The sequence below is a fragment of the Monodelphis domestica genome, chromosome 4 (genome assembly GCF_027887165.1).
Source record: "Monodelphis domestica isolate mMonDom1 chromosome 4, mMonDom1.pri, whole genome shotgun sequence".
In the NCBI taxonomy this organism is placed as follows: Eukaryota; Metazoa; Chordata; class Mammalia; order Didelphimorphia; family Didelphidae; genus Monodelphis; species Monodelphis domestica.
Genome location: NC_077230.1, coordinates 373,838,043 through 373,863,109, shown reverse-complemented (window position 1 = coordinate 373,863,109; position 25,067 = coordinate 373,838,043). Strand labels below are relative to the sequence as shown.

General features: G+C 47.6%; 1 protein-coding gene across 1 annotated transcript in view; it reads right to left on the bottom strand.

The window, feature by feature from the left end:
- Positions 1–25,067, bottom strand: part of TRIM62 (tripartite motif containing 62) — a 75,625-nt gene that overhangs the window by 12,430 nt on the left and 38,128 nt on the right. Inside the window, exons 3-4 of the mRNA XM_056795352.1 lie at positions 19,083–19,339; positions 17,884–17,999 (exon numbers count right to left, since the gene is read on the bottom strand). Of these exons, the coding sequence (XP_056651330.1) occupies positions 17,884–17,999; positions 19,083–19,339 (373 nt within the window). The remainder of the gene's footprint in view (positions 1–17,883; positions 18,000–19,082; positions 19,340–25,067) is intronic.

Sequence of the window (25,067 nt, the reverse complement as noted above, 5' to 3'; positions counted from 1 at the left end):
TTTCACCTGTGCCATGTTGTGTTCTAAGGTCTCCCCTAGCCCTGACATTCTCTGTTCTAAGGTCTCCCCCAGCTCTGACATTATCTGTTCTAAGGTCTCTCCCAGCCCTGACATTCTCTGTTCTAAGCTCCCTCCCAGCTCTGACATTCTCTGTTCTAAGCTCTCTCCCAGATCTGACATTCTCTGTTCTAAAGTCTCTCCCAGCTCTGACATTCTCTGTTCTAAGGTCTCTCCCAGCTCTGACATTCTCTGTTCTAAGGTCTCTCCAAGCTCTGACATTCTCTGTTCTAAGGTCTCTCCCAGCTCTGACAGTCTCTGTTCTAAGCTCCCTCCCAGCTCTGACATTCTCTGTTCTAAGCTCCCTCCCAGCTCTGACATTCTCTGTTCTAAGGTCTCTCCCAGATCTGACATTCTCTGTTCTAAGGTCTCTCCCAGCTCTGACATTCTCTGTTCTAAGGTCTCTCCCAGCTCTGACATTCTCTGTTCTAAGGTCTCTCCCAGCTCTGACATTCTCTGTTCTAAGGTCTCTCCCAGCTCTGACAGTCTCTGTTCTAAGCTCCCTCCCAGCTCTGACATTCTCTGTTTAAAGGTCTCTCCCAGCTCTGACATTCTCTGTTCTAAGGTCTCTCCCAGCTCTGACATTCTCTGTTCTAAGGTCTCTCCCAGATCTGACATTCTCTGTTCTAAGCTCCCTCCCAGCTCTGACATTCTCTGTTCTAAGGTCTCTACCAGCTCTGACAGTCTCTGTTCTAAGCTCCCTCCCAGCTCTGACATTCTCTGTTATAAGGTCTCTCCCAGCTCTGATAGTCTCTGTTCTAAGCTCCCTCCCAGCTCTGACATTCTCTGTTCTAAGGTCTCTCCCAGCTCTGACATTCTCTGTTCTAAGCTCCCTCCCAGCTCTGACATTCTCTGTTCTAAGGTCTCTCCCAGATCTGACATTCTCTGTTCTAAGGTCTCTCCCAGCTCTGACATTCTCTGTTCTAAGGTCTCTCCCAGCTCTGACATTCTCTGTTCTAAGCTCCCTCCCAGCTCTGACATTCTCTGTTATAAGGTCTCTCCCAGCTCTGACATTCTCTGTTCTAAGGTCTCTCCCAGCTCTGACATTCTCTGTTCTAAGGTCTCTCCCAGCTCTGACATTCTCTGTCCTAAGGTCTCTCCCAGATCTGACATTCTCTGTTCTAAGCTCCCTCCCAGCTCTGACATTCTCTGTTCTAAGGTCTCTCCCAGCTCTGACAGTCTCTGTTCTAAGCTCCCTCCCAGCTCTGACATTCTCTGTTATAAGGTCTCTCCCAGCTCTGACAGTCTCTGTTCTAAGCTCCTTCCCAGCTCTGACATTCTCTGTTATAAGGTCTCTCCAAGCTCTGACATTCTCTGTTCTAAGCTCCCTCCCAGCTCTGACAGTCTCTGTTCTAAAGTCTCTCCCAGCTCTGACATTCTCTATTCTAAGGTCTCTCCCAGCTCTGATATTCTCTGTTCTAAGGTCTCTCCCAGTTCTGATTCTCTGTTCTAAGCTCTCTCCCAGCTCTGACATTCTGTGTTTTAAGCTCCCTCCCAGCTCTGACATTCTCTGTTCTAAGCTCTCTCCCAGCTCTGACATTCTCTGTTCTAAGCTCCCTCCCAGCTCTGACATTCTCTGTTCTAAGGTCTCTCCCAGATCTGACATTCTCTGTTCTAAGGTCTCTCCCAGCTCTGACATTCTCTGTTCTAAGGTCTCTCCCAGCTCTGACAGTCTCTGTTCTAAGCTCCCTCCCAGCTCTGACATTCTCTGTTCTAAGGTCTCTCCCAGCTCTGACATTCTCTGTTCTAAGCTCCCTCCCAGCTCTGACATTCTCTGTTCTAAGGTCTCTCCCAGCTCTGACATTCTCTGTTCTAAGGTCTCTCCCAGCTCTGACATTCTCTGTCCTAAGGTCTCTCCCAGATCTGACATTCTCTGTTCTAAGCTCCCTCCCAGCTCTGACATTCTCTGTTCTAAGGTCTCTCCCAGCTCTGACAGTCTCTGTTCTAAGCTCCCTCCCAGCTCTGACATTCTCTGTTATAAGGTCTCTCCCAGCTCTGACAGTCTCTGTTTTAAGCTCCCTCCCAGCTCTGACATTCTCTGTTATAAGGTCTCTCCCAGCTCTGACATTCTCTGTTCTAAGCTCCCTCCCAGCTCTGACAGTCTCTGTTCTAAAGTCTCTCCCAGCTCTGACAGTCTCTGTTCTAAGGTCTCTCCCAGCTCTGATATTCTCTGTTCTAAGGTCTCTCCCAGTTCTGATTCTCTGTTCTAAGCTCTCTCCCAGCTCTGACATTCTGTGTTTTAAGCTCCCTCCCAGCTCTGACATTCTCTGTTCTAAGGTCTCTCCCAGCTCTGACATTCTCTGTTCTAAGCTCTCTCCCAGCTCTGACATTCTGTGTTCTAAGCTCTCTCCCAGCTCTGACATTCTCTGTTCCAAGCTCTCTCCCAGCTCTGACATTCTGTGTTCTAAGCTCTCTCCCAGCTCTGACATTCTCTGTTCTAAGCTCTCTCCCAGCTCTGCCATTCTCTGTTCTAAGGTCTCTCCCAGCTCTGACATTCTCTGTTCTAAGCTCTCTCCCAGCTCTGCCATTCTCTGTTCTAAGGTCTCTCCCAGCTCTGACATTCTCTGTTCTAAGCTCTCTCCCAGCTCTGACATTCTCTGTTCTAAGCTCTCTCCCAGCTCTGCCATTCTCTGTTCTAAGGTCTCTCCCAGCTCTGACATTCTCTGTTCTAAGGTCTCTCCCAGCTCTGACATTCTCTGTTCTAAGCTCCCTCCCAGCTCTGACAGTCTCTGTTCTAAAGTCTCTCCCAGCTCTGACAGTCTCTGTTCTAAGGTCTCTCCCAGCTCTGATATTCTCTGTTCTAAGGTCTCTCCCAGTTCTGATTCTCTGTTCTAAGCTCTCTCCCAGCTCTGACATTCTGTGTTTTAAGCTCCCTCCCAGCTCTGACATTCTCTGTTCTAAGGTCTCTCCCAGCTCTGACATTCTCTGTTCTAAGGTCTCTCCCAGCTCTGACATTCTCTGTTCTAAGGTCTCTCCCAGCTCTGACATTCTCTGTTCTAAGCTCCCTCCCAGCTCTGACATTCTCTGTTCTAAGGTCTCTCCCAGCTCTGACAGTCTCTGTTCTAAGCTCCCTCCCAGCTCTGACATTCTCTGTTATAAGGTCTCTCCCAGCTCTGACAGTCTCTGTTCTAAGCTCCCTCCCAGCTCTGACATTCTCTGTTATAAGGTCTCTCCCAGCTCTGACATTCTCTGTTCTAAGCTCCCTCCCAGCTCTGACATTCTCTGTTCTAAGGTCTCTCCCAGATCTGACATTCTCTGCTCTAAGGTCTCTCCCAGCTCTGACATTCTCTGTTCTAAGCTCTCTCCCAGCTCTGACATTCTCTGTTCTAAGGTCTCTCCCAGCTCTGACAGTCTCTGTTCTAAGCTCCTTCCCAGCTCTGACATTCTGTGTTCTAAGCTCTCTCCCAGCTCTGACATTCTCTGTTCTAAGCTCTCTCCCAGCTCTGACATTCTGTGTTCTAAGCTCTCTCCCAGCTCTGACATTCTCTGTTCTAAGCTCTCTCCCAGCTCTGCCATTCTCTGTTCTAAGGTCTCTCCCAGCTCTGACATTCTCTGTTCTAAGGTCTCTCCCAGCTCTGCCATTCTCTGTTCTAAGGTCTCTCTCAGCTCTGACATTCTCTGTTCTAAGCTCTCTCCCAGCTCTGACATTCTCTGTTCTAAGCTCTCTCCCAGCTCTGCCATTCTCTGTTCTAAGGTCTCTCCCAGCTCTGACATTCTCTGTTCTAAGGTCTCTCCCAGCTCTGACATTCTCTGTTCTAAGCTCCCTCCCAGCTCTGACAGTCTCTGTTCTAAAGTCTCTCCCAGCTCTGACAGTCTCTGTTCTAAGGTCTCTCCCAGCTCTGATATTCTCTGTTCTAAGGTCTCTCCCAGTTCTGATTCTCTGTTCTAAGCTCTCTCCCAGCTCTGACATTCTGTGTTTTAAGCTCCCTCCCAGCTCTGACATTCTCTGTTCTAAGGTCTCTCCCAGCTCTGACATTCTCTGTTCTAAGGTCTCTCCCAGCTCTGACATTCTCTGTTCTAAGGTCTCTCCCAGCTCTGACATTCTCTGTTCTAAGCTCCCTCCCAGCTCTGACATTCTCTGTTCTAAGGTCTCTCCCAGCTCTGACAGTCTCTGTTCTAAGCTCCCTCCCAGCTCTGACATTCTCTGTTATAAGGTCTCTCCCAGCTCTGACAGTCTCTGTTCTAAGCTCCCTCCCAGCTCTGACATTCTCTGTTATAAGGTCTCTCCCAGCTCTGACATTCTCTGTTCTAAGCTCCCTCCCAGCTCTGACATTCTCTGTTCTAAGGTCTCTCCCAGATCTGACATTCTCTGTTCTAAGGTCTCTCCCAGCTCTGACATTCTCTGTTCTAAGGTCTCTCCCAGCTCTGACATTCTCTGTTCTAAGGTCTCTCCCAGCTCTGACAGTCTCTGTTCTAAGCTCCTTCCCAGCTCTGACATTCTCTGTTCTAAGGTCTCTCCCAGATCTGACATTCTCTGTTCTAAGCTCCCTCCCAGCTCTGACATTCTCTGTTCTAAGGTCTCTCCCAGCTCTGACATTCTCTGTTCTAAGGTCTCTCCCATCTCTGACATTCTCTGTCCTAAGGTCTCTCCCAGATCTGACATTCTCTGTTCTAAGCTCCCTCCCAGCTCTGACATTCTCTGTTCTAAGGTCTCTCCCAGCTCTGACAGTCTCTGTTCTAAGCTCCTTCCCAGCTCTGACATTCTCTGTTCTAAAGTCTCTCCCAGCTCTGACATTCTCTGTTCTAAGGTCTCTCCCAGCTCTGATATTCTCTGTTCTAAGGTCTCTCCCAGTTCTGATTCTCTGTTCTAAGCTCTCTCCCAGCTCTGACATTCTGTATTTTAAGCTCCCTCACAGCTCTGACATTCTCTGTTCTAAGGTCTCTCCCAGCTCTGACATTCTCTGTTCTAAGGTCTCTCCCAGCTCTGACATTCTCTGTTCTAAGGTCTCTCCCAGATCTGACATTCTCTATTCTAAGCTCCCTCCCAGCTCTGACATTCTCTGTTCTAAGGTCTCTCCCAGCTCTGACAGTCTCTGTTCTAAGCTCCCTCCCAGCTCTGACATTCTCTGTTATAAGGTCTCTCCCAGCTCTGACAGTCTCTGTTCTAAGCTCCCTCCCAGCTCTGACATTCTCTGTTATAAGGTCTCTCCCAGCTCTGACATTCTCTGTTCTAAGCTCCCTCCCAGCTCTGACATTCTCTGTTCTAAGGTCTCTCCCAGATCTGACATTCTCTGTTCTAAGGTCTCTCCCAGCTCTGACATTCTCTGTTCTAAGGTCTCTCCCAGCTCTGACATTCTCTGTTCTAAGGTCTCTCCCAGCTCTGACATTCTCTGTTCTAAGGTCTCTCCCAGCTCTGACATTCTCTGTTCTAAGGTCTCTCCCAGATCTGACATTCTCTGTTCTAAGCTCCCTCCCAGCTCTGACATTCTCTGTTCTAAGGTCTCTCCCAGCTCTGACAGTCTCTGTTCTAAGCTCCCTCCCAGCTCTGACATTCTCTGTTATAAGGTCTCTCCCAGCTCTGACAGTCTCTGTTCTAAGCTCCCTCCCAGCTCTGACATTCTCTGTTATAAGGTCTCTCCCAGCTCTGACATTCTCTGTTCTAAGCTCCCTCCCAGCTCTGACATTCTCTGTTCTAAGGTCTCTCCCAGATCTGACATTCTCTGCTCTAAGGTCTCTCCCAGCTCTGACATTCTCTGTTCTAAGGTCTCTCCCAGCTCTGACATTCTCTGTTCTAAGGTCTCTCCCAGCTCTGACATTCTCTGTTCTAAGCTCCCTCCCAGCTCTGACATTCTCTGTTCTAAGGTCTCTCCCAGATCTGACATTCTCTGCTCTAAGGTCTCTCCCAGCTCTGACATTCTCTGCTCTAAGGTCTCTCCCAGCTCTGACATTCTCTGTTCTAAGGTCTCTCCCAGCTCTGACATTCTCTGTTCTAAGCTCCCTCCCAGCTCTGACATTCTCTGTTCTAAGGTCTCTCCCAGCTCTGACATTCTCTGTTCTAAGGTCTCTCCCAGCTCTGACATTCTCTGTCCTAAGGTCTCTCCCAGATCTGACATTCTCTGTTCTAAGCTCCCTCCCAGCTCTGACATTCTCTGTTCTAAGGTCTCTCCCAGCTCTGACAGTCTCTGTTCTAAGCTCCTTCCCAGCTCTGACATTCTCTGTTCTAAAGTCTCTCCCAGCTCTGACATTCTCTGTTCTAAGGTCTCTCCCAGCTCTGATATTCTCTGTTCTAAGGTCTCTCCCAGTTCTGATTCTCTGTTCTAAGCTCTCTCCCAGCTCTGACATTCTGTGTTTTAAGCTCCCTCACAGCTCTGACATTCTCTGTTCTAAGGTCTCTCCCAGCTCTGACATTCTCTGTTCTAAGGTCTCTCCCAGCTCTGACATTCTCTGTTCTAAGGTCTCTCCCAGATCTGACATTCTCTGTTCTAAGCTCCCTCCCAGCTCTGACATTCTCTGTTCTAAGGTCTCTCCCAGCTCTGACAGTCTCTGTTCTAAGCTCCCTCCCAGCTCTGACATTCTCTGTTATAAGGTCTCTCCCAGCTCTGACATTCTCTGTTCTAAGCTCCCTCCCAGCTCTGACAGTCTCTGTTCTAAAGTCTCTCCCAGCTCTGACATTCTCTGTTCTAAGGTCTCTCCCAGCTCTGATATTCTCTGTTCTAAGGTCTCTCCCAGTTCTGATTCTCTGTTCTAAGCTCTCTCCCAGCTCTGACATTCTGTGTTTTAAGCTCCCTCCCAGCTCTGACATTCTCTGTTCTAAGGTCTCTCCCAGCTCTGACATTCTCTGTTCTAAGGTCTCTCCCAGCTCTGACATTCTCTGTTCTAAGGTCTCTCCCAGCTCTGACATTCTCTGTTCTAAGCTCCCTCCCAGCTCTGACATTCTCTGTTCTAAGGTCTCTCCCAGCTCTGACAGTCTCTGTTCTAAGCTCCCTCCCAGCTCTGACATTCTCTGTTATAAGGTCTCTCCCAGCTCTGATATTCTCTGTTCTAAGGTCTCTCCCAGTTCTGATTCTCTGTTCTAAGCTCTCTCCCAGCTCTGACATTCTGTGTTTTAAGCTCCCTCCCAGCTCTGACATTCTCTGTTCTAAGGTCTCTCCCAGCTCTGACATTCTCTGTTCTAAGCTCTCTCCCAGCTCTGACATTCTGTGTTCTAAACTCTCTCCCAGCTCTGACATTCTCTGTTCTAAGCTCTCTCCCAGCTCTGACATTCTGTGTTCTAAGCTCTCTCCCAGCTCTGACATTCTCTGTTCTAAGCTCTCTCCCAGCTCTGCCATTCTCTGTTCTAAGGTCTCTCCCAGCTCTGCCATTCTCTGTTCTAAGGTCTCTCTCAGCTCTGACATTCTCTGTTCTAAGGTCTCTCTCAGCTCTGACATTCTCTGTTCTAAGCTCTCTCCCAGCTCTGACATTCTCTGTTCTAAGCTCTCTCCCAGCTCTGCCATTCTCTGTTCTAAGGTCTCTCCCAGCTCTGACATTCTCTGTTCTAAGGTCTCTCCCAGCTCTGACATTCTCTGTTCTAAGCTCCCTCCCAGCTCTGACAGTCTCTGTTCTAAAGTCTCTCCCAGCTCTGACAGTCTCTGTTCTAAAGTCTCTCCCAGCTCTGATATTCTCTGTTCTAAGGTCTCTCCCAGCTCTGACATTCTCTGTTCTAAGCTCTCTCCCAGCTCTGACATTCTGTGTTTTAAGCTCCCTCCCAGCTCTGACATTCTCTGTTCTAAGGTCTCTCTCAGCTCTGACATTCTCTGTTCTAAGCTCTCTCCCAGCTCTGACGTTCTCTGTTCTAAGCTCTCTCCCAGCTCTGCCATTCTCTGTTCTAAGGTCTCTCCCAGCTCTGACATTCTCTGTTCTAAGCTCTCTCCCAGCTCTGACATTCTGTGTTTTAAGCTCCCTCCCAGCTCTGCCATTCTCTGTTCTAAGGTCTCTCTCAGCTCTGACATTCTCTGTTCTAAGCTCTCTCCCAGCTCTGACATTCTCTGTTCTAAGCTCTCTCCCAGCTCTGCCATTCTCTGTTCTAAGGTCTCTCCCAGCTCTGACATTCTCTGTTCTAAGGTCTCTCCCAGCTCTGACATTCTCTGTTCTAAGCTCCCTCCCAGCTCTGACAGTCTCTGTTCTAAAGTCTCTCCCAGCTCTGACAGTCTCTGTTCTAAAGTCTCTCCCAGCTCTGATATTCTCTGTTCTAAGGTCTCTCCCAGCTCTGACATTCTCTGTTCTAAGCTCTCTCCCAGCTCTGACATTCTGTGTTTTAAGCTCCCTCCCAGCTCTGACATTCTCTGTTCTAAGGTCTCTCCCAGCTCTGACATTCTCTGTTCTAAGGTCTCTCCCAGCTCTGACATTCTCTGTTCTAAGGTCTCTCCCAGCTCTGACATTCTCTGTTCTAAGCTCCCTCCCAGCTCTGACATTCTCTGTTCTAAGGTCTCTCCCAGCTCTGACAGTCTCTGTTCTAAGCTCCCTCCCAGCTCTGACATTCTCTGTTATAAGGTCTCTCCCAGCTCTGACAGTCTCTGTTCTAAGCTCCCTCCCAGCTCTGACATTCTCTGTTATAAGGTCTCTCCCAGCTCTGACATTCTCTGTTCTAAGCTCCCTCCCAGCTCTGACATTCTCTGTTCTAAGGTCTCTCCCAGATCTGACATTCTCTGTTCTAAGGTCTCTCCCAGCTCTGACATTCTCTGTTCTAAGCTCTCTCCCAGCTCTGACATTCTCTGTTCTAAGGTCTCTCCCAGCTCTGACAGTCTCTGTTCTAAGCTCCTTCCCAGCTCTGACATTCTCTGTTCTAAGGTCTCTCCCAGATCTGACATTCTCTGTTCTAAGCTCCCTCCCAGCTCTGACATTCTCTGTTCTAAGGTCTCTCCCAGCTCTGACATTCTCTGTTCCAAGGTCTCTCCCAGCTCTGACATTCTCTATTATAAGGTCTCTCCCAGCTCTGACATTCTCTGTTCTAAGCTCCCTCCCAGCTCTGACATTCTCTGTTCTAAGGTCTCTCCCAGCTCTGACAGTCTCTGTTCTAAGCTCCTTCCCAGCTCTGACATTCTCTGTTCTAAAGTCTCTCCCAGCTCTGACATTCTCTGTTCTAAGGTCTCTCCCAGCTCTGATATTCTCTGTTCTAAGGTCTCTCCCAGTTCTGATTCTCTGTTCTAAGCTCTCTCCCAGCTCTGACATTCTGTGTTTTAAGCTCCCTCACAGCTCTGACATTCTCTGTTCTAAGGTCTCTCCCAGCTCTCACATTCTCTGTCCTAAGGTCTCTCCCAGCTCTGACATTCTCTGTTCTAAGGTCTCTCCCAGATCTGACATTCTCTGTTCTAAGCTCCCTCCCAGCTCTGACATTCTCTGTTCTAAGGTCTCTCCCAGCTCTGACAGTCTCTGTTCTAAGCTCCCTCCCAGCTCTGACATTCTCTGTTATAAGGTCTCTCCCAGCTCTGACAGTCTCTGTTCTAAGCTCCCTCCCACCTCTGACATTCTCTGTTATAAGGTCTCTCCCAGCTCTGACATTCTCTGTTCTAAGGTCTCTCCCAGCTCTGACATTCTCTGTTCTAAGGTCTCTCCCAGATCTGACATTCTCTGTTCTAAGGTCTCTCCCAGCTCTGACATTCTCTGTTCTAAGGTCTCTCCCAGCTCTGACATTCTCTGTTCTAAGGTCTCTCCCAGCTCTGACATTCTCTGTTCTAAGGTCTCTCCCAGCTCTGACAGTCTCTGTTCTAAGCTCCCTCCCAGCTCTGACATTCTCTGTTCTAAGGTCTCTCCCAGATCTGACATTCTCTGTTCTAAGCTCCCTCCCAGCTCTGACATTCTCTGTTCTAAGGTCTCTCCCAGCTCTGACATTTTGTGTTCTAAGGTCTCACCCAGCTCTGACATTCTGTGTTTTAAGCTCCCTCCCAGCTCTGACATTCTCTGTTCTAAGGTCTCTCCCAGCTCTGACATTCTCTGTTCTAAGGTCTCTCCCAGCTCTGACATTCTCTGTTCTAAGGTCTCTCCCAGCTCTGACATTCTCTGTTCTAAGCTCCCTCCCAGCTCTGACATTCTCTGTTCTAAGGTCTCTCCCAGCTCTGACAGTCTCTGTTCTAAGCTCCCTCCCAGCTCTGACATTCTCTGTTATAAGGTCTCTCCCAGCTCTGACAGTCTCTGTTCTAAGCTCCCTCCCAGCTCTGACATTCTCTGTTATAAGGTCTCTCCCAGCTCTGACATTCTCTGTTCTAAGCTCCCTCCCAGCTCTGACATTCTCTGTTCTAAGGTCTCTCCCAGATCTGACATTCTCTGTTCTAAGGTCTCTCCCAGCTCTGACATTCTCTGTTCTAAGCTCTCTCCCAGCTCTGACATTCTCTGTTCTAAGGTCTCTCCCAGCTCTGACAGTCTCTGTTCTAAGCTCCTTCCCAGCTCTGACATTCTCTGTTCTAAGGTCTCTCCCAGATCTGACATTCTCTGTTCTAAGCTCCCTCCCAGCTCTGACATTCTCTGTTCTAAGGTCTCTCCCAGCTCTGACATTCTCTGTTCTAAGGTCTCTCCCAGCTCTGACATTCTCTGTTATAAGGTCTCTCCCAGCTCTGACATTCTCTGTTCTAAGCTCCCTCCCAGCTCTGACATTCTCTGTTCTAAGGTCTCTCCCAGCTCTGACAGTCTCTGTTCTAAGCTCCTTCCCAGCTCTGACATTCTCTGTTCTAAAGTCTCTCCCAGCTCTGACATTCTCTGTTCTAAGGTCTCTCCCAGCTCTGATATTCTCTGTTCTAAGGTCTCTCCCAGTTCTGATTCTCTGTTCTAAGCTCTCTCCCAGCTCTGACATTCTGTGTTTTAAGCTCCCTCACAGCTCTGACATTCTCTGTTCTAAGGTCTCTCCCAGCTCTCACATTCTCTGTCCTAAGGTCTCTCCCAGCTCTGACATTCTCTGTTCTAAGGTCTCTCCCAGATCTGACATTCTCTGTTCTAAGCTCCCTCCCAGCTCTGACATTCTCTGTTCTAAGGTCTCTCCCAGCTCTGACAGTCTCTGTTCTAAGCTCCCTCCCAGCTCTGACATTCTCTGTTATAAGGTCTCTCCCAGCTCTGACAGTCTCTGTTCTAAGCTCCCTCCCAGCTCTGACATTTTCTGTTATAAGGTCTCTCCCAGCTCTGACATTCTCTGTTCTAAGCTCCCTCCCATCTCTGACATTCTCTGTTCTAAGGTCTCTCCCAGATCTGACATTCTCTGTTCTAAGGTCTCTCCCAGCTCTGACATTCTCTGTTCTAAGGTCTCTCCCAGCTCTGACATTCTCTGTTCTAAGGTCTCTCCCAGCTCTGACATTCTCTGTTCTAAGGTCTCTCCCAGCTCTGACAGTCTCTGTTCTAAGCTCCCTCCCAGCTCTGACATTCTCTGTTCTAAGGTCTCTCCCAGATCTGACATTCTCTGTTCTAAGCTCCCTCCCAGCTCTGACATTCTCTGTTCTAAGGTCTCTCCCAGCTCTGACATTTTGTGTTCTAAGGTCTCTCCCAGCTCTGACATTCTCTGTCCTAAGGTCTCTCTCAGATCTGACATTCTCTGTTCTAAGCTCCCTCCCAGCTCTGACATTCTCTGTTCTAAGGTCTCTTCCAGCTCTGACAGTCTCTGTTCTAAGCTCCCTCCCAGCTCTGACATTCTCTGTTATAAGGTCTCTCCCAGCTCTGACAGTCTCTGTTCTAAGCTCCCTCCCAGCTCTGACATTCTCTGTTATAAGGTCTCTCCCAGCTCTGACAGTCTCTGTTCTAAGCTCCCTCCCAGCTCTGACAGTCTCTGTTCTAAAGTCTCTCCCAGCTCTGACATTCTCTCTTCTAATGTCTCTCCCAGCTCTGATATTCTCTGTTCTAAGGTCTCTCCCAGTTCTGATTCTCTGTTCTAAGCTCTCTCCCAGCTCTGACTTTCTCTGTTCTAAGGTCTCTCCCAGATCTGACATTCTCTGTTCTAAGGTCTCTCCCAGCTCTGATATTCTCTGTTCTAAGCTCTCTCCCAGCTCTGACATTCTGTGTTCTAAGGTCTCTCCCAGCTCTGACATTCTCTGTTCTAAGCTCTCTCCCAGCTCTGACATTCTGTGTTCTAAGGTCTCTCCCAGCTCTGACATTCTCTGTTCTAAGCTCTCTCCCAGCTCTGCCATTCTCTGTTCTAAGGTCTCTCCCAGCTCTGCCATTCTCTGTTCTAAGGTCTCTCCCAGCTCTGCCATTCTCTGTTCTAAGGTCTCTCCCAGCTCTGACATTCTCTGTTCTAAGCTCTCTCCCAGCTCTGCCATTCTCTGTTCTAAGCTCTCTCCCAGCTCTGCCATTCTCTGTTCTAAGCTCTCTCCCAGCTCTGACATTCTGTGTTCTAAGGTCTCTCCCAGCTCTGACATTCTCTGTTCTAAGGTCCCTCCCAGCTCTGACATTCTCTGTTCTAAGCTCTCTCCCAGCTCTGACATTCTCTGTTCTAAGCTCCCTCCCAGCTCTGACATTCTCTGTTCTAAGCTCCCTCCCAGCTCTGACATTCTCTGTTCTAAGGTCTCTCCCAGCTCTGACATTCTCTGTTCTAAGGTCTCTCCCAGCTCTGACATTCTCTGTTCTAAGGTCTCCCCCAGCTCTGACATTCTCTGTTCTAAGGTCTCCCCCAGCTCTGACATTCTCTGTTCTAAGGTCTCTCCCAGCTCTGACAGTCTCTGTTCTAAGCTCTCTCCCAGCTCTGACATTCTCTGTTCTAAGGTCTCTCCCAGCTCTGACATTCCCTGTTCTAAGGTCTCTCCCAGCTCTGACATTCTCTGTTCTAAGGTCTCTCCCAGCTCTGACATTCTCTGTTCTAAGGTCTCTCTCAGCTCTGACATTCTCTGTTCTAAGGTCTCTCCCAGCTCTGACATTCTCTGTTCTAAGCTCCCTCCCAGTTCTGACATTCTCTGTTCTAAGCTCCCTCCCAGCTCTGACAGTCTCTGTTCTAAGGTCTCTCCCAGCTCTGACAGTCTCTGTTCTAAGCTCTCTCCCAGCTCTGACATTCTCTGTTCTAAGCTCTCTCCCAGCTCTGACATTCTGTGTTCTAAGCTCTCTCCCAGCTCTGACATTCCCTGTTCTAAGGTCTCTCCCAGCTCTGACATTCTCTGTTCTAAGGTCTCTCCCAGCTCTGACATTCTCTGTTCTAAGCTCCCTCCCAGCTCTGACATTCTCTGTTCTAAGGTCTCTCCCAGCTCTGACATTCTCTGTTCTAAGGTCTCTCCCAGCTCTGACATTCTCTGTTCTAAGGTCTCTCCCAGATCTGACATTCTCTGTTCTAAGCTCCCTCCCAGCTCTGACATTCTCTGTTCTAAGGTCTCTCCCAGCTCTGACAGTCTCTGTTCTAAGCTCCCTCCCAGCTCTGACATTCTCTGTTATAAGGTCTCTCCCAGCTCTGACAGTCTCTGTTCTAAGCTCCCTCCCAGCTCTGACATTCTCTGTTATAAGGTCTCTCCCAGCTCTGACATTCTCTGTTCTAAGCTCCCTCCCAGCTCTGACATTCTGTGTTCTAAGGTCTCTCCCAGATCTGACATTCTCTGTTCTAAGGTCTCTCCCAGCTCTGACAGTCTCTGTTCTAAGCTCTCTCCCAGCTCTGACATTCTCTGTTCTAAGGTCTCTCCCAGCTCTGACAGTCTCTGTTCTAAGCTCCCTCCCAGCTCTGACATTCTCTGTTCTAAGGTCTCTCCCAGATCTGACATTCTCTGTTCTAAGCTCCCTCCCAGCTCTGACATTCTCTGTTCTAAGGTCTCTCCCAGCTCTGACATTCTGTGTTCTAAGGTCTCTCCCAGCTCTGACATTCTCTGTCCTAAGGTCTCTCCCAGATCTGACATTCTCTGTTCTAAGCTCCCTCCCAGCTCTGACATTCTCTGTTCTAAGGTCTCTTCCAGCTCTGACAGTCTCTGTTCTAAGCTCCCTCCCAGCTCTGACATTCTCTGTTATAAGGTCTCTCCCAGCTCTGACAGTCTCTGTTCTAAGCTCCCTCCCAGCTCTGACATTCTCTGTTATAAGGTCTCTCCCAGCTCTGACATTCTCTGTTATAAGCTCCCTCCCAGCTCTGACAGTCTCTGTTCTAAAGTCTCTCCCTGCTCTGACATTCTCTGTTCTAAGGTCTCTCCCAGCTCTGATATTCTCTGTTCTAAGGTCTCTCCCAGTTCTGATTCTCTGTTCTAAGCTCTCTCCCAGCTCTGACATTCTGTGTTTTAAGCTCCCTCCCAGCTCTGACATTCTCTGTTCTAAGGTCTCTCCCAGCTCTGACATTCTCTGTTCTAAGCTCTCTCCCAGCTCTGACATTCTGTGTTCTAAGGTCTCTCCCAGCTCTGACATTCTCTGTTCTAAGCTCTCTCCCAGCTCTGACATTCTCTGTTCTAAGGTCTCTCCCAGCTCTGCCATTCTCTGTTCTAAGGTCTCTCCCAGCTCTGACATTCTCTGTTCTAAGCTCTCTCCCAGCTCTGCCATTCTCTGTTCTAAGCTCTCTCCCAGCTCTGCCATTCTCTGTTCTAAGCTCTCTCCCAGCTCTGACATTCTGTGTTCTAAGGTCTCTCCCAGCTCTGACATTCTCTGTTCTAAGGTCCCTCCCAGCTCTGACATTCTCTGTTCTAAGCTCTCTCCTAGCTCTGACATTCTCTGTTCTAAGCTCCCTCCCAGCTCTGACATTCTCTGTTCTAAGCTCCCTCCCAGCTCTGACATTCTCTGTTCTAAGGTCTCTCCCAGCTCTGACATTCTCTGTTCTAAGGTCTCTCCCAGCTCTGACATTCTCTGTTCTAAGGTCTCTCCCAGCTCTGACATTCTCTGTTCTAAGGTCTCCCCCAGCTCTGACATTCTCTGTTCTAAGGTCTCCCCCAGCTCTGACATTCTCTGTTCTAAGGTCTCTCCCAGCTCTGACAGTCTCTGTTCTAAGCTCTCTCCCAGCTCTGACATTCTCTGTTCTAAGGTCTCTCCCAGCTCTGACATTCCGTGTTCTAAGGTCTCTCCCAGCTCTGACATTCTCTGTTCTAAGGTCTCTCCCAGCTCTGACATTCTCTGTTCTAAGGTCTCTCTCAGCTCTGACATTCTCTGTTCTAAGGTCTCTCCCAGCTCTGATATTCTCTGTTCTAAGCTCCCTCCCAGTTCTGACATTCTCTGTTCTAAGCTCCCTCCCAGCTCTGACAGTCTCTGTTCTAAGGTCTCTCCCAGCTCTGACAGTCTCTGTTCTAAGCTCTCTCCCAGCTCTGACATTCTCTGTTCTAAGCTCTCTCCCAGCTCTGACATTCTGTGTTCTAAGCTCTCTCCCAGCTCTGACATTCCCTGTTCTAAGGTCTCTCCCAGCTCTGACATTCTCTGTTCTAAGGTCTCTCCCAGCTCTGACATTCTCTGTTCTAAGCTCCCTCCCAGCTCTGACATTCTCTGTTCTAAGGTCTCTCCCAGCTCTGACATTCTCTGTTCTAAGGTCTCTCCCAGCTCTGACAGTCTCTGGCTAAAGGCCTGCATCTACCCATCTCCCTATAGGCCTAAGCTGATGATGCTCTTTGGAAGGGGATTTCCCTGCTCGCCATGTAGTTCTTGCACTCGGGGGCCCCAAGACCCTGGGAATCTCACTCAGTGCAGACTGGGCATTAAGCCAGGACAAACAGACAGGCCTGACGCCTGGCCCATAACAAATGTGGCTTCAGTCTGGGGTGTAGGCTCTGGGGAAGGGCTTCCAGGACCTGCGCTCCTTCTGAGGAAGGCAGCCACACAGAGGAGGGGGCCCTGGCTTTGAAGTCAAAGGGAAGGGATCGGGTTCAGATAGCTCCTCGGAGAGAAACTGACTTGTGATCTTGGGCAAATCCTTGAAGCCAGGGCCCCCTATTTCCTCAGCTGTAAAGGAAGGGCCCCTGAGGTTCCAGGCAGCTCTGTGTCCAGGATCCCACAATCCATGCCGCCATTGCTCATGTCCTCACGATGTGTGGGAGCCAGCAAACCCGGCTCTTAGTTGTAGCCATCACCACCTGACTGTGTAACTCCCAATGAATCACAGCATCACTGGATCATGGAGTCAGAGTGGAAAGAGCCTGATGGACCTTCTTAGAGGTCAACCCTTTCATTTTACAGATGGGAAAATTGAGGCAAAGAGAAGGGAAAATGGCTCGTCCAAAGTCACAAAGGTAAGTGGTGGAACTGAGATTTCAACTCGGCTTCCCCAAATCCAAATCCAGCAATTTCCATTGCATTGTGTTTCTCCTGAGGGGCAGCTAGGTGGCACAGTGGGATAGAGTGCCAGGCCTGGAGTCAGAAAGACCTGAATTCAAATCAGACACTTACTGGTTGTATGACTGTAGGCAAGTCACTTCATCCTGCTTGCCTCCGTTTCCCCATATGTGAAATGAGCTGGAGAAGGAAATGGCATACTATTCTAGAATCTTGGCTGTGTGTCCCTGGGCAAATCACTTTGCCCTTTTTACCTCAGTTTCCCCATATGTGAAATGAGCTGGAGAAGGAAATAGCAAACCACTTCAGAATCTTAGCCAAGAAAACTTCAAATGGGGTCATGAAGAGCTGGACATGACTATAAGGATTGAACAACAACTTTATCTGTAAAATGAGGACAATACTGATCCTACCTGCCTCACACATTAGGTGCTGCTGCAGACTTCAGATCAGATAAAAGACATTACAGCACAGCTATTTCCAAGGAATTGGGGCAAGTCTTATTCTCATTTTACAGATGAGGGAATGAAGGCTCAAATAGAAGGAATGACTTCCTTAGGAAATATGCAACTAATTTTCATTTTTGAAACCATAAATTAAAGTGGTAATTAGGAGCATGCTCACCTCTTGGCCATCCTTTACAAAGTCAGTGGCCCAGCCATCATATCTCTCAGTTCTTTTGGGAAATGGGCACGCCCTGGGCCCTGTGACACAAATTCACTGAGGCCAGCGAGATGCTCATCCCTTTTTTGGGGGGTGGATTTCCATTTCCACATTAGTGCTTCTCCCCCCCATTATACTTTCACTGGTTTGTGAACTACAGTGTCACTGTGAATTACTGCTTGTGTCTAAGACTGACCCAGACTCTGCCTGCATCCACATGGAAGGGGGAGCGGGATCCCCGGCTCGGCGCTCCCCAAATGGTCTCTTCATTTCCCTCCATCCAAATCCCCTTTCCCCCAAGAAGCCTTCTCTGGTAGTCGTAGCCTTTCTGGTCTCCCCTTTCTGAGCCAGGAGAACACACAGACAGCCTCTGTCTGCGCTCAGACTCTGCAGAGCCCCTGTCGGGATTCCCGCCTTGTAGGGGACACACGGTGGCCCCCCCAGCACGGCTCTGCTTCACATCGGGGTCTGCTCTGTCGTGTTTCCAGGGCAGGCGTCCGGTCTGGACCTGGAGTAAGTCCAAGCTCTTTCTCCCTTTTAGGAGGCAGCGAGGGGGCCCAGAGAGAACCTCAACCTCCAGCTGGGGAGATCTGAGTCTGAATCCCACCTCAGACACAAGCTGGGTGGCCTTGAGCAAGTTACTTACCCTCCTTTAGCCTCAGTTTCTCCTGTTTTAAAATGGGGGTGACAAGAAGAGCTCCTACCTCTCACAGCTTTGTGGAGAGCAAACCAGATAATATAGAGAGAGCACTCTGTAAATCTTAAAAGCACTAAATAATAACAACAACAATAACCATAACTATTATTATCATTGTTATTATTATTATTATACAATTTAACCAGGAAGATTTCACTACTCGGGTTCCTTCTCATGGACGTCCTGTCCTGCCAGGGTACCTTCTTCTGCCTCATCCATCCCTTGCTTTGGTTGTCACACCATTCCTGCCTCTGCTTCCAACCCAAAGTCCCCCTGCCCCAGGCAGCAAGCTGGGAAGCCCCCACTGCCCTTCCCCAGGAAGGCGTCACCCCCCCTGGATCCAGCAGGAGAGCCAAGAAGCCCCTTACCAGGGTGGATGTCCTGAAAGAGCGACTTCCAAATGGTGTACTGCAGGGGGCCCGTGTACTTGGAGGTGGGAAAGTCTTCATAGGTGAGATTGGTCTCGTGGATCTTCCCTTTGAGCCTGGAAGGAGAGTGCTCTGGATCAGTGGCTCGCTCCCCACTGAATCCCAGGCGTCTGCGTGAGGATACAAAGCAGGGATGGAGGAGAAGAGGGAGAAAGAAGCGAAGGGGGGGGCACAGCCAGGTGGCTCAGGGGATGGAGACTCAGGTCTGAGAGGGGAGGTCCCGGGCTTCAATCTGGCCTCAGATACTCCCTAGCCGGGTGGCCCTGGGCAAGTCACTTAACCTCCATTGCCTAGTGTGTAAATAGAATTTTGTACCTTGAACTTCATTACCTAAAATCCCTTTCCCTTTGTCTCCACGTTATGTTCTTACACTGAATTGGTAAAGTGTAATTCCTCTCTCTCTCTCTCTCTCTCTCTCTCTCTCTCTCTGTCTCTCTCTCTGTCTCTCTGTCTCCCTCTCTGTCTTTCTTCCTCTCTCCCTCTCTCTTTCCCTCTCTCTCTCCCTCTCTCTCTGTCTCTGTCTCTCTTCCTCTCTCTCTCTCTCTCTCTCTCTCTCTCTCTCTCTCTCTCTCTCTCTCTCTCTCTCTCTCTCTCTCTCTCTCTCTCTCCCTCTCTGTCTCTGTCTCTCTCTTTCTTCCTCTCTCTCTCTCTCCCTCTCCCTCCCTTCCCCCTCTCCCATGTGTGTTATCACTTTCCTCTACTTTAAGTTATTATTAATAAATCTTATAAAATATACTTGGAGTATTTGATATTAATTTTTAAGCTTACACTAGCCCTTACCCCTCTTCTGTTTTAGGAATGATACTGACAGAAGGTAAGGGTTAAAAAAGAAAGTAAAGAGGATGGAAAAATAAAACCTATCCATACAAATTTTAAAAAAAGAAATGATGCCATCGGTACTCTGCACCCATACAGAGCCTTAGGATACAATTTCCACCTGAGTGAGGATGTAGGTGCCTAATATTCCCCCCTGTGTGCCCAGTCCGAGTGATCTCTTGTTGACTTTCAGTCTGGAGTTAGAATTGGCCCCTGGGAGCCATCAGAGGGAGAGGGAGGAAGGAAGGAGAGACCAGCCAGGGAGGATGGATAGAGGAATGGCTCCTCCCTGGATGGACCAGCTCCCCTTCCCTGCCAAATACCGTTCAGAGAGTGAGGAGACCCCGGCCAGGAAGGCGTGCCTGTCGGTCTCAGCCAGCCGCTCCTGAAGGATCTGGCTGCCCTCCTGGACCCTGCGCAGCTGCTGACTGTAGCGCTGGATCTTCTGCTCGATGTCCGTCAGGGTGCGGGCTGTGTCCGCCTCCAGCTCCTCCAACATGGCCTTTTGGCGCTCCCGTAGCAGCCGGTGCAAGCGCTCAAAGGCTTCTCCAATGGTAGCTCGCAGGCTTTTGGTGGAAGACTGTAAAGAACACATACAGAGTGAGGCTGGGAGTGGGGCACAAGGTGGAGGCACTGGGGTACTAGTGGACAAAAGCCCAGGGGTGGGATTCTCCCTGGCTTAGTCACTAATCAGCTCTGTGACCTTGGGCAAGCACCTTTCACTCTCTGGATCTGTAAAATGGGATAATATGATCTCTCTCGACTTACCTCACAGAGGACCAGGTGAAATATGGATTCAAAAATACTTGAAAAGTTTAAAATGGGATTTAAACTCAAGGGATAATTTAATTCAACCTAGTATAAACCCTTCTTAAGCCCCTACCATGTATGTAACTCAATGATAGGCACCAGGGGAACAATGAAAGAAAACCAGGCTTTGGCTTAAAGGAACTTTCAGCCTCCTGGATGAGACGCACCATGGCAAATATAAGGATGACAAATATGAGGTGAAGAGTAATGGGAGGTGGGTAGGGAGAAAGAATAGTCAAAGGAATATATAAGAAGGGAAAGAACATTATCAGCAGAGGGGATTTGGGAGGACCTCATGGAAGCTTCATGGCTTCTGAGCTGAGCCTTGAAGAAAGAGAAGAAAACTGAGAAGCTAAGAGGAAGGGGTACATTTGAGGCAGGGGAGATGGTAAGTGCAAACACCCAGAGGTGGGAGATGGTGGGTTGAGTCTGGGGAACAAGAAGTCATCTAGTTTTTGCTGGAATATAGACTGTGTAAAAGGTGTAACGTGAAGAAGCCTGGAAAGGCAGATTTGAACCAGATTAGAAAAGGCTAAGCTAAAGGACTTTACCTTCTGTTTTGGTGGCAATAGAGAGTTACTGAAGGAAAACCTCTGAGCAGAAAGATGTGGTCAGACCTGAGCTAAAGGAAGGCTATTTATGCATTTAAAACCATTACCATGTCCCTGGGCTTCACCAGATCACCATAGATCCATGACATGCAAAAAAGGTTAAGAACTCCCAGTCCCGTCCAACTCCTTCTTGGATAGCCGATCAATAATCAATAAGTGTTTACTAAGCATTTACTAGTGCCAAGAATGGTGCTAGGTATCTAGATCGGATGGGGAGTAGGGTAGGATGGAGCATGGAAGCAGAGAGACCAATTAAGAAGCCATTGTCTCAGACACTTCCAAGCTGTCTGTGATGAAGCAAAAGTTAGGGAAACTCAGCAAAGGACTTCTGAATGAACAAGAGTTAGCTAACCATCCAAATCTGGCCACAGACACTTACTAGCTTTGTGACCTTGGGCAAGTCACTTAAACCTGTTTGCCTAGATCCTGCCCTTCTGTCTTAGAATTGTTACTAATATAGAAAGTAAAGTTGGAAAAAAAAAAGAGGTTATTGCAATATCTGGTGGGCCACCATGAGGGCTGAACTAAGATGGCGCCGGGGGTGGCCGTGTGAGTGGAGAGAAGGGAGATAGGAACACAGAATTTACGAGACTTGGAGACAGAAAGGCAATGGGGTGGGGGAAGTAGGGGAAGAAATAATCAAAGATGATTTGGAACTTTCCAGCCTGGGGGACCAGATGGATATCCAACAGAAACAGGAAGTTGAAGGAGATAGGAGATAAGTTGCATTCTTACAGGGCCCTCTTCCACTAAGACAACTGGTGATGCCTGACTTCCTGGCTCCTGGCAGCTCAAGGCTGGTGAGAATCTCCCTAAGGAGATATGAGATTTTTCTTCCCTAAAGAGCCAACACTAGAGGGTGGTGTCACCCCAAACTTGGGAAAGTCCATTTACTAGGAGGTGGCAGTGAGGGGGCAACTCCTTTGATTGTCCCTTGGGTCTCCATTGAGATGAATTGATTCAATAAGTAATCATGTGCTTTAAAACCTAGTAGAGCTCTTTGCAAGCTTTATATCATTTGAGTCTGCCAACAACTTGGTAAAGTAGCCATTGCCACGTCATCGTTCCCACTTTATAGATGAGGAATCAGAGATGAGATGGCATACTTGCCCATGACCACATTAGTATCAGAGTCAGGATTTGAATCGTTGGTCTTCTTGGCTCTGAGCCCAGCACTCTAATATGGCAGAATCCAAACATGCTTCTAGAAAACCTAATGAGAATGTTGGCCTTTATTAATTCAAAGAAGGGGGAAAAGGAGACCTTTTTCTAGGTCTCAGTCTTATTTGACATTTTGAGGATTGTTTCCTTCTTCGTATCTGCATCTCCACTGTCTAGCACCATGCTTGGTACATAGTAGACACGTCATAAATATTTGTTGATTCTTGATTGTAAAAGAAGGAGCTGGATTTGATTGGGAGTTCTTAGCCTGTTTTTTTTGTGTATCATGGATCCCTCTGGTAGACTGATGAAGCCCACGGACAGACTAATGGTTTTAAATGCATAAAAAAAAAACCAGATAAGATTGCCAAGGAAACAAATTACATTGAAATATAGTTAATTTTAAAAGGTAAAGGGTCCCAGCTTAAGAACTCCTGTATTTGATGGTCTCTAAGGCCCTCTCTAGTTGTAACATTCTGTTATAACATCCTAGGTTCAAAGGTCTATTCCAGCTCTAATATTTTCTGTTCCCTTATCTATAAAATGAAGCTATAAAATATGGATTACAAGATCTCTCAGGTCCCTTCTGACACTATATCCCATGATTCCATAACCGAAGGTTCTTCCAGTTTTAACATTTTATATTTGAGGGCCATTCCACCTAACATTCTATCTTCCCCAGTTGCTGCTAGCCCAGCCATTCTATGTTCTCAGGTCATGGAATCCAATTTGGTTCAAGAGCTCCCAATGCCCTCATTGAAACAGAGTCCTGAGCATCCTCTGACCCAATATGGCAAAGGATGTATACTCGCCTGGACTGATGACTTTAGTTGAGTCATCACATGCTTCCTCAGACAGTATTTATCTTTTTCCTTGCAGCATGGTAGAATGGATGGAGAACTGGCTTTGGAGGCAAGAAGAGCTGAGCTGGAGTCCCATGCTGACACAAACTTAGATCCATCATCCTGGGGAAGTCACTTAACCACTCTGTCCCCCAAGGCAACTCTCTAAGACTTCAGTTACCCAAGAGCTGCTAATCTGCACCAATGGAGAGAATTTCCATACTAGGAAGCCAGACCCCTCACTGCTCATATGATCCTAAATCCTCCCAATTTAACTCAAACAGCTCATCTCTGCTGCTAAATAAGTCTTTTCTTAGTCCTCACCTTACGTGAACTCCCTGCGGCTCTTTAAACCACATCCTCTCATCAGAGATACTTTCTCCTCCCTGAGTTTCTGGGACGTTCCTCTTTCTAGGCTTTCTTTCTGGAGCAGCTAGTGGGTGCAATAGAAAGCAATGAAATTGGAACCAAAAAGACTGGAATTCAAATCCAACCCCAGATAATTGCTTAGCTGTGTGACTCTGGGTGAGTCCTTTCACTTCTCTGCTTCCTCATCTATAAAATAGGAATAATAATAAGCATTCATCTCCTTGTGTTCTTGTGAGGGATATAGGATAACGTATGTAAAGTGCTTTTCAAACCTTAGAGTACTATATAAATACTCCCTACTGTCATTATTCATTTTTACTCATTGTCTGATCACTCCTCAGTTTCCTTTGCAGAAGCATCATCTATACCCTGCCTCCTGTCTCTTAAGGGTGAGGGTCCCCCAGTTTAGAGGTCATGCCCTTCAGGAAGCCTATCCTGGCTCCCCTAGTTGCCAGTCCTGAAAGTCACTCACTGCCCTTTGTATCTCCATCGTACCTATAATTGGATTTACTTTCTTTTATGGGTTGTTTCTCTTCAATAAGATGTAAGCTCCAAGGATTTTTTTTGGTTTCATTTTTTGCTTAACATGGTACCTTGCATACAATAGCTGGTTAAAAATGCTTGATTGAACTAAAAAAACCAACCAACCAGCCAACCAATGAACCAACCAACCATGGGGTTATGGCTGGTCAGCAAAGGTGGGTCTACTTTCTCTTATGAAAAGAAATGCTTGTAGAATGATTTCCCTACACCAATGTAAACATAATCTAGGACTAAAAAAACTCTTTCCTATCTTCTGCACTGAAGATCCATTTTTGTTTCAAGCCAGAAGGGGATAACTGCTCCCCTTCCCTTGCCTCCCACCCCTCTTGTCCCATAGATCTGGGGCCAGAAGAGACTGATTTAGCAGACTTATTCAACTTTAACCTCTAGCCACTCTGGGGCCAAAAGCCCAGGAAGCTTAAAAGGGATTTCTTTCATTCATTCAACATGTTCTGTCAGAAGCACCCCCGTTTACTCAGTTTCTCATGTTTAAACCTTGAGTTTAATCTCTGGCTCTACTTTCCCCCTCATCTCTCCCATCCAATCAGTTTCCAGATCCTGTCTCCAATTCCATCTCTACCATCTCCCTCTAATCCATTCTGTAAAGGCTAAGGTGGAGAGGGAGAGCCTTGCAGAGAGGGGAGGCATCCTGTGCACAGTCATGGAGGTAGGAGTTGGAATGTCCTGAATGGGAAATGGCCAGAAGGGAAGTTTGGCTGGAATGTATAATGCCTGAAAGGGAATGACATGGAATAAATCCTGGAAGGTAGGAGGGAGCCAGATTACGGAGGGCTTTACATGCCAGGCTGAGAATATTTTATCCTGGTGGTAATAACCCAACTCCAATGCCACCTGTTCCGGTGAGTCTTCCCCGATCCTCGGTGGTTGGTAATGGGAGGCCACATGATACGATGAGGAGAGTATTGATCTTAGAATCAGAAAACCTGGGGTGGGATCCTGGCCTGTCCTGGCTATTTGTAATCCATGAGCCTTAAATCACTTCCCTTTCTAAGCCTCAGTTTCCCTTTATGTCAGATTAGGGGATAAGAAAAGTGACACTCTCTACAAAGCAAGTAAATCAACTTTGGAAACCTTAAAGTAAATGGAAGTCATTATTAATTATATTATTCACGATAAGGAGATTAAAAAGAAAGGGCTACTTGATTAGGGAATTAGGGATCCATGAAGAAAGCATCTTCTATAGAGTGGTGAGGGCAGGAGCCAGACTACGAGAGTTTGAAGGGAAAGCATGAAGATGGAGGGAGCAGCAGAGATGACTGATACAATGAGAAGATGGAAGAGGATAGGCTGGGGCTAACAGTAGTAAAATGATACCTAATATATAGGCATACCTTGCTTTATTGTACTCTGCCTTACTGAACCTCACAGTGCATTTAAAAATTAATATAGTATTTTATTCCCCCTTCCCAATTACATGTAATAATCACAATAATAAATATATATTTATTTAAAACCCTCACCGTCCACCTTAGAATCAATACTGTATATTGGTTCTAAGGTAGAAGAGCGATAAGGGCAAAGCAATGGGAGTCAAGTGACTTGCCCAGGGTTGCACAACTAGGAAGTGTCTGAGGCCAGATTTGAACCCAGGACCTCCCATCTCTGGACTTGGCTCTCAATCCACTGAGCTACCACCTGCCCCCTGTATTATATATATATGTATATATATTATATATACACATATTTTATATTTATATATTTAATATATATAAATACTTTATATTTATATATATTTAAACCAATTACATAATAAGACATTTTCACATAAGTTTCCCAAACTTATATGATCCATATTGTCTCCTTCCTCTTTCCTTCCCCACTTCTGGAATTGGCAAGTGATTAGATTTGGATTATACATGTATCATCACACAAAACATATTTTTGGTTGCTGCCCCCATGGCTCACTCCGCCCCCCCCCCCCAATATTCACTTTATTGTGGTGCTCTGGAAC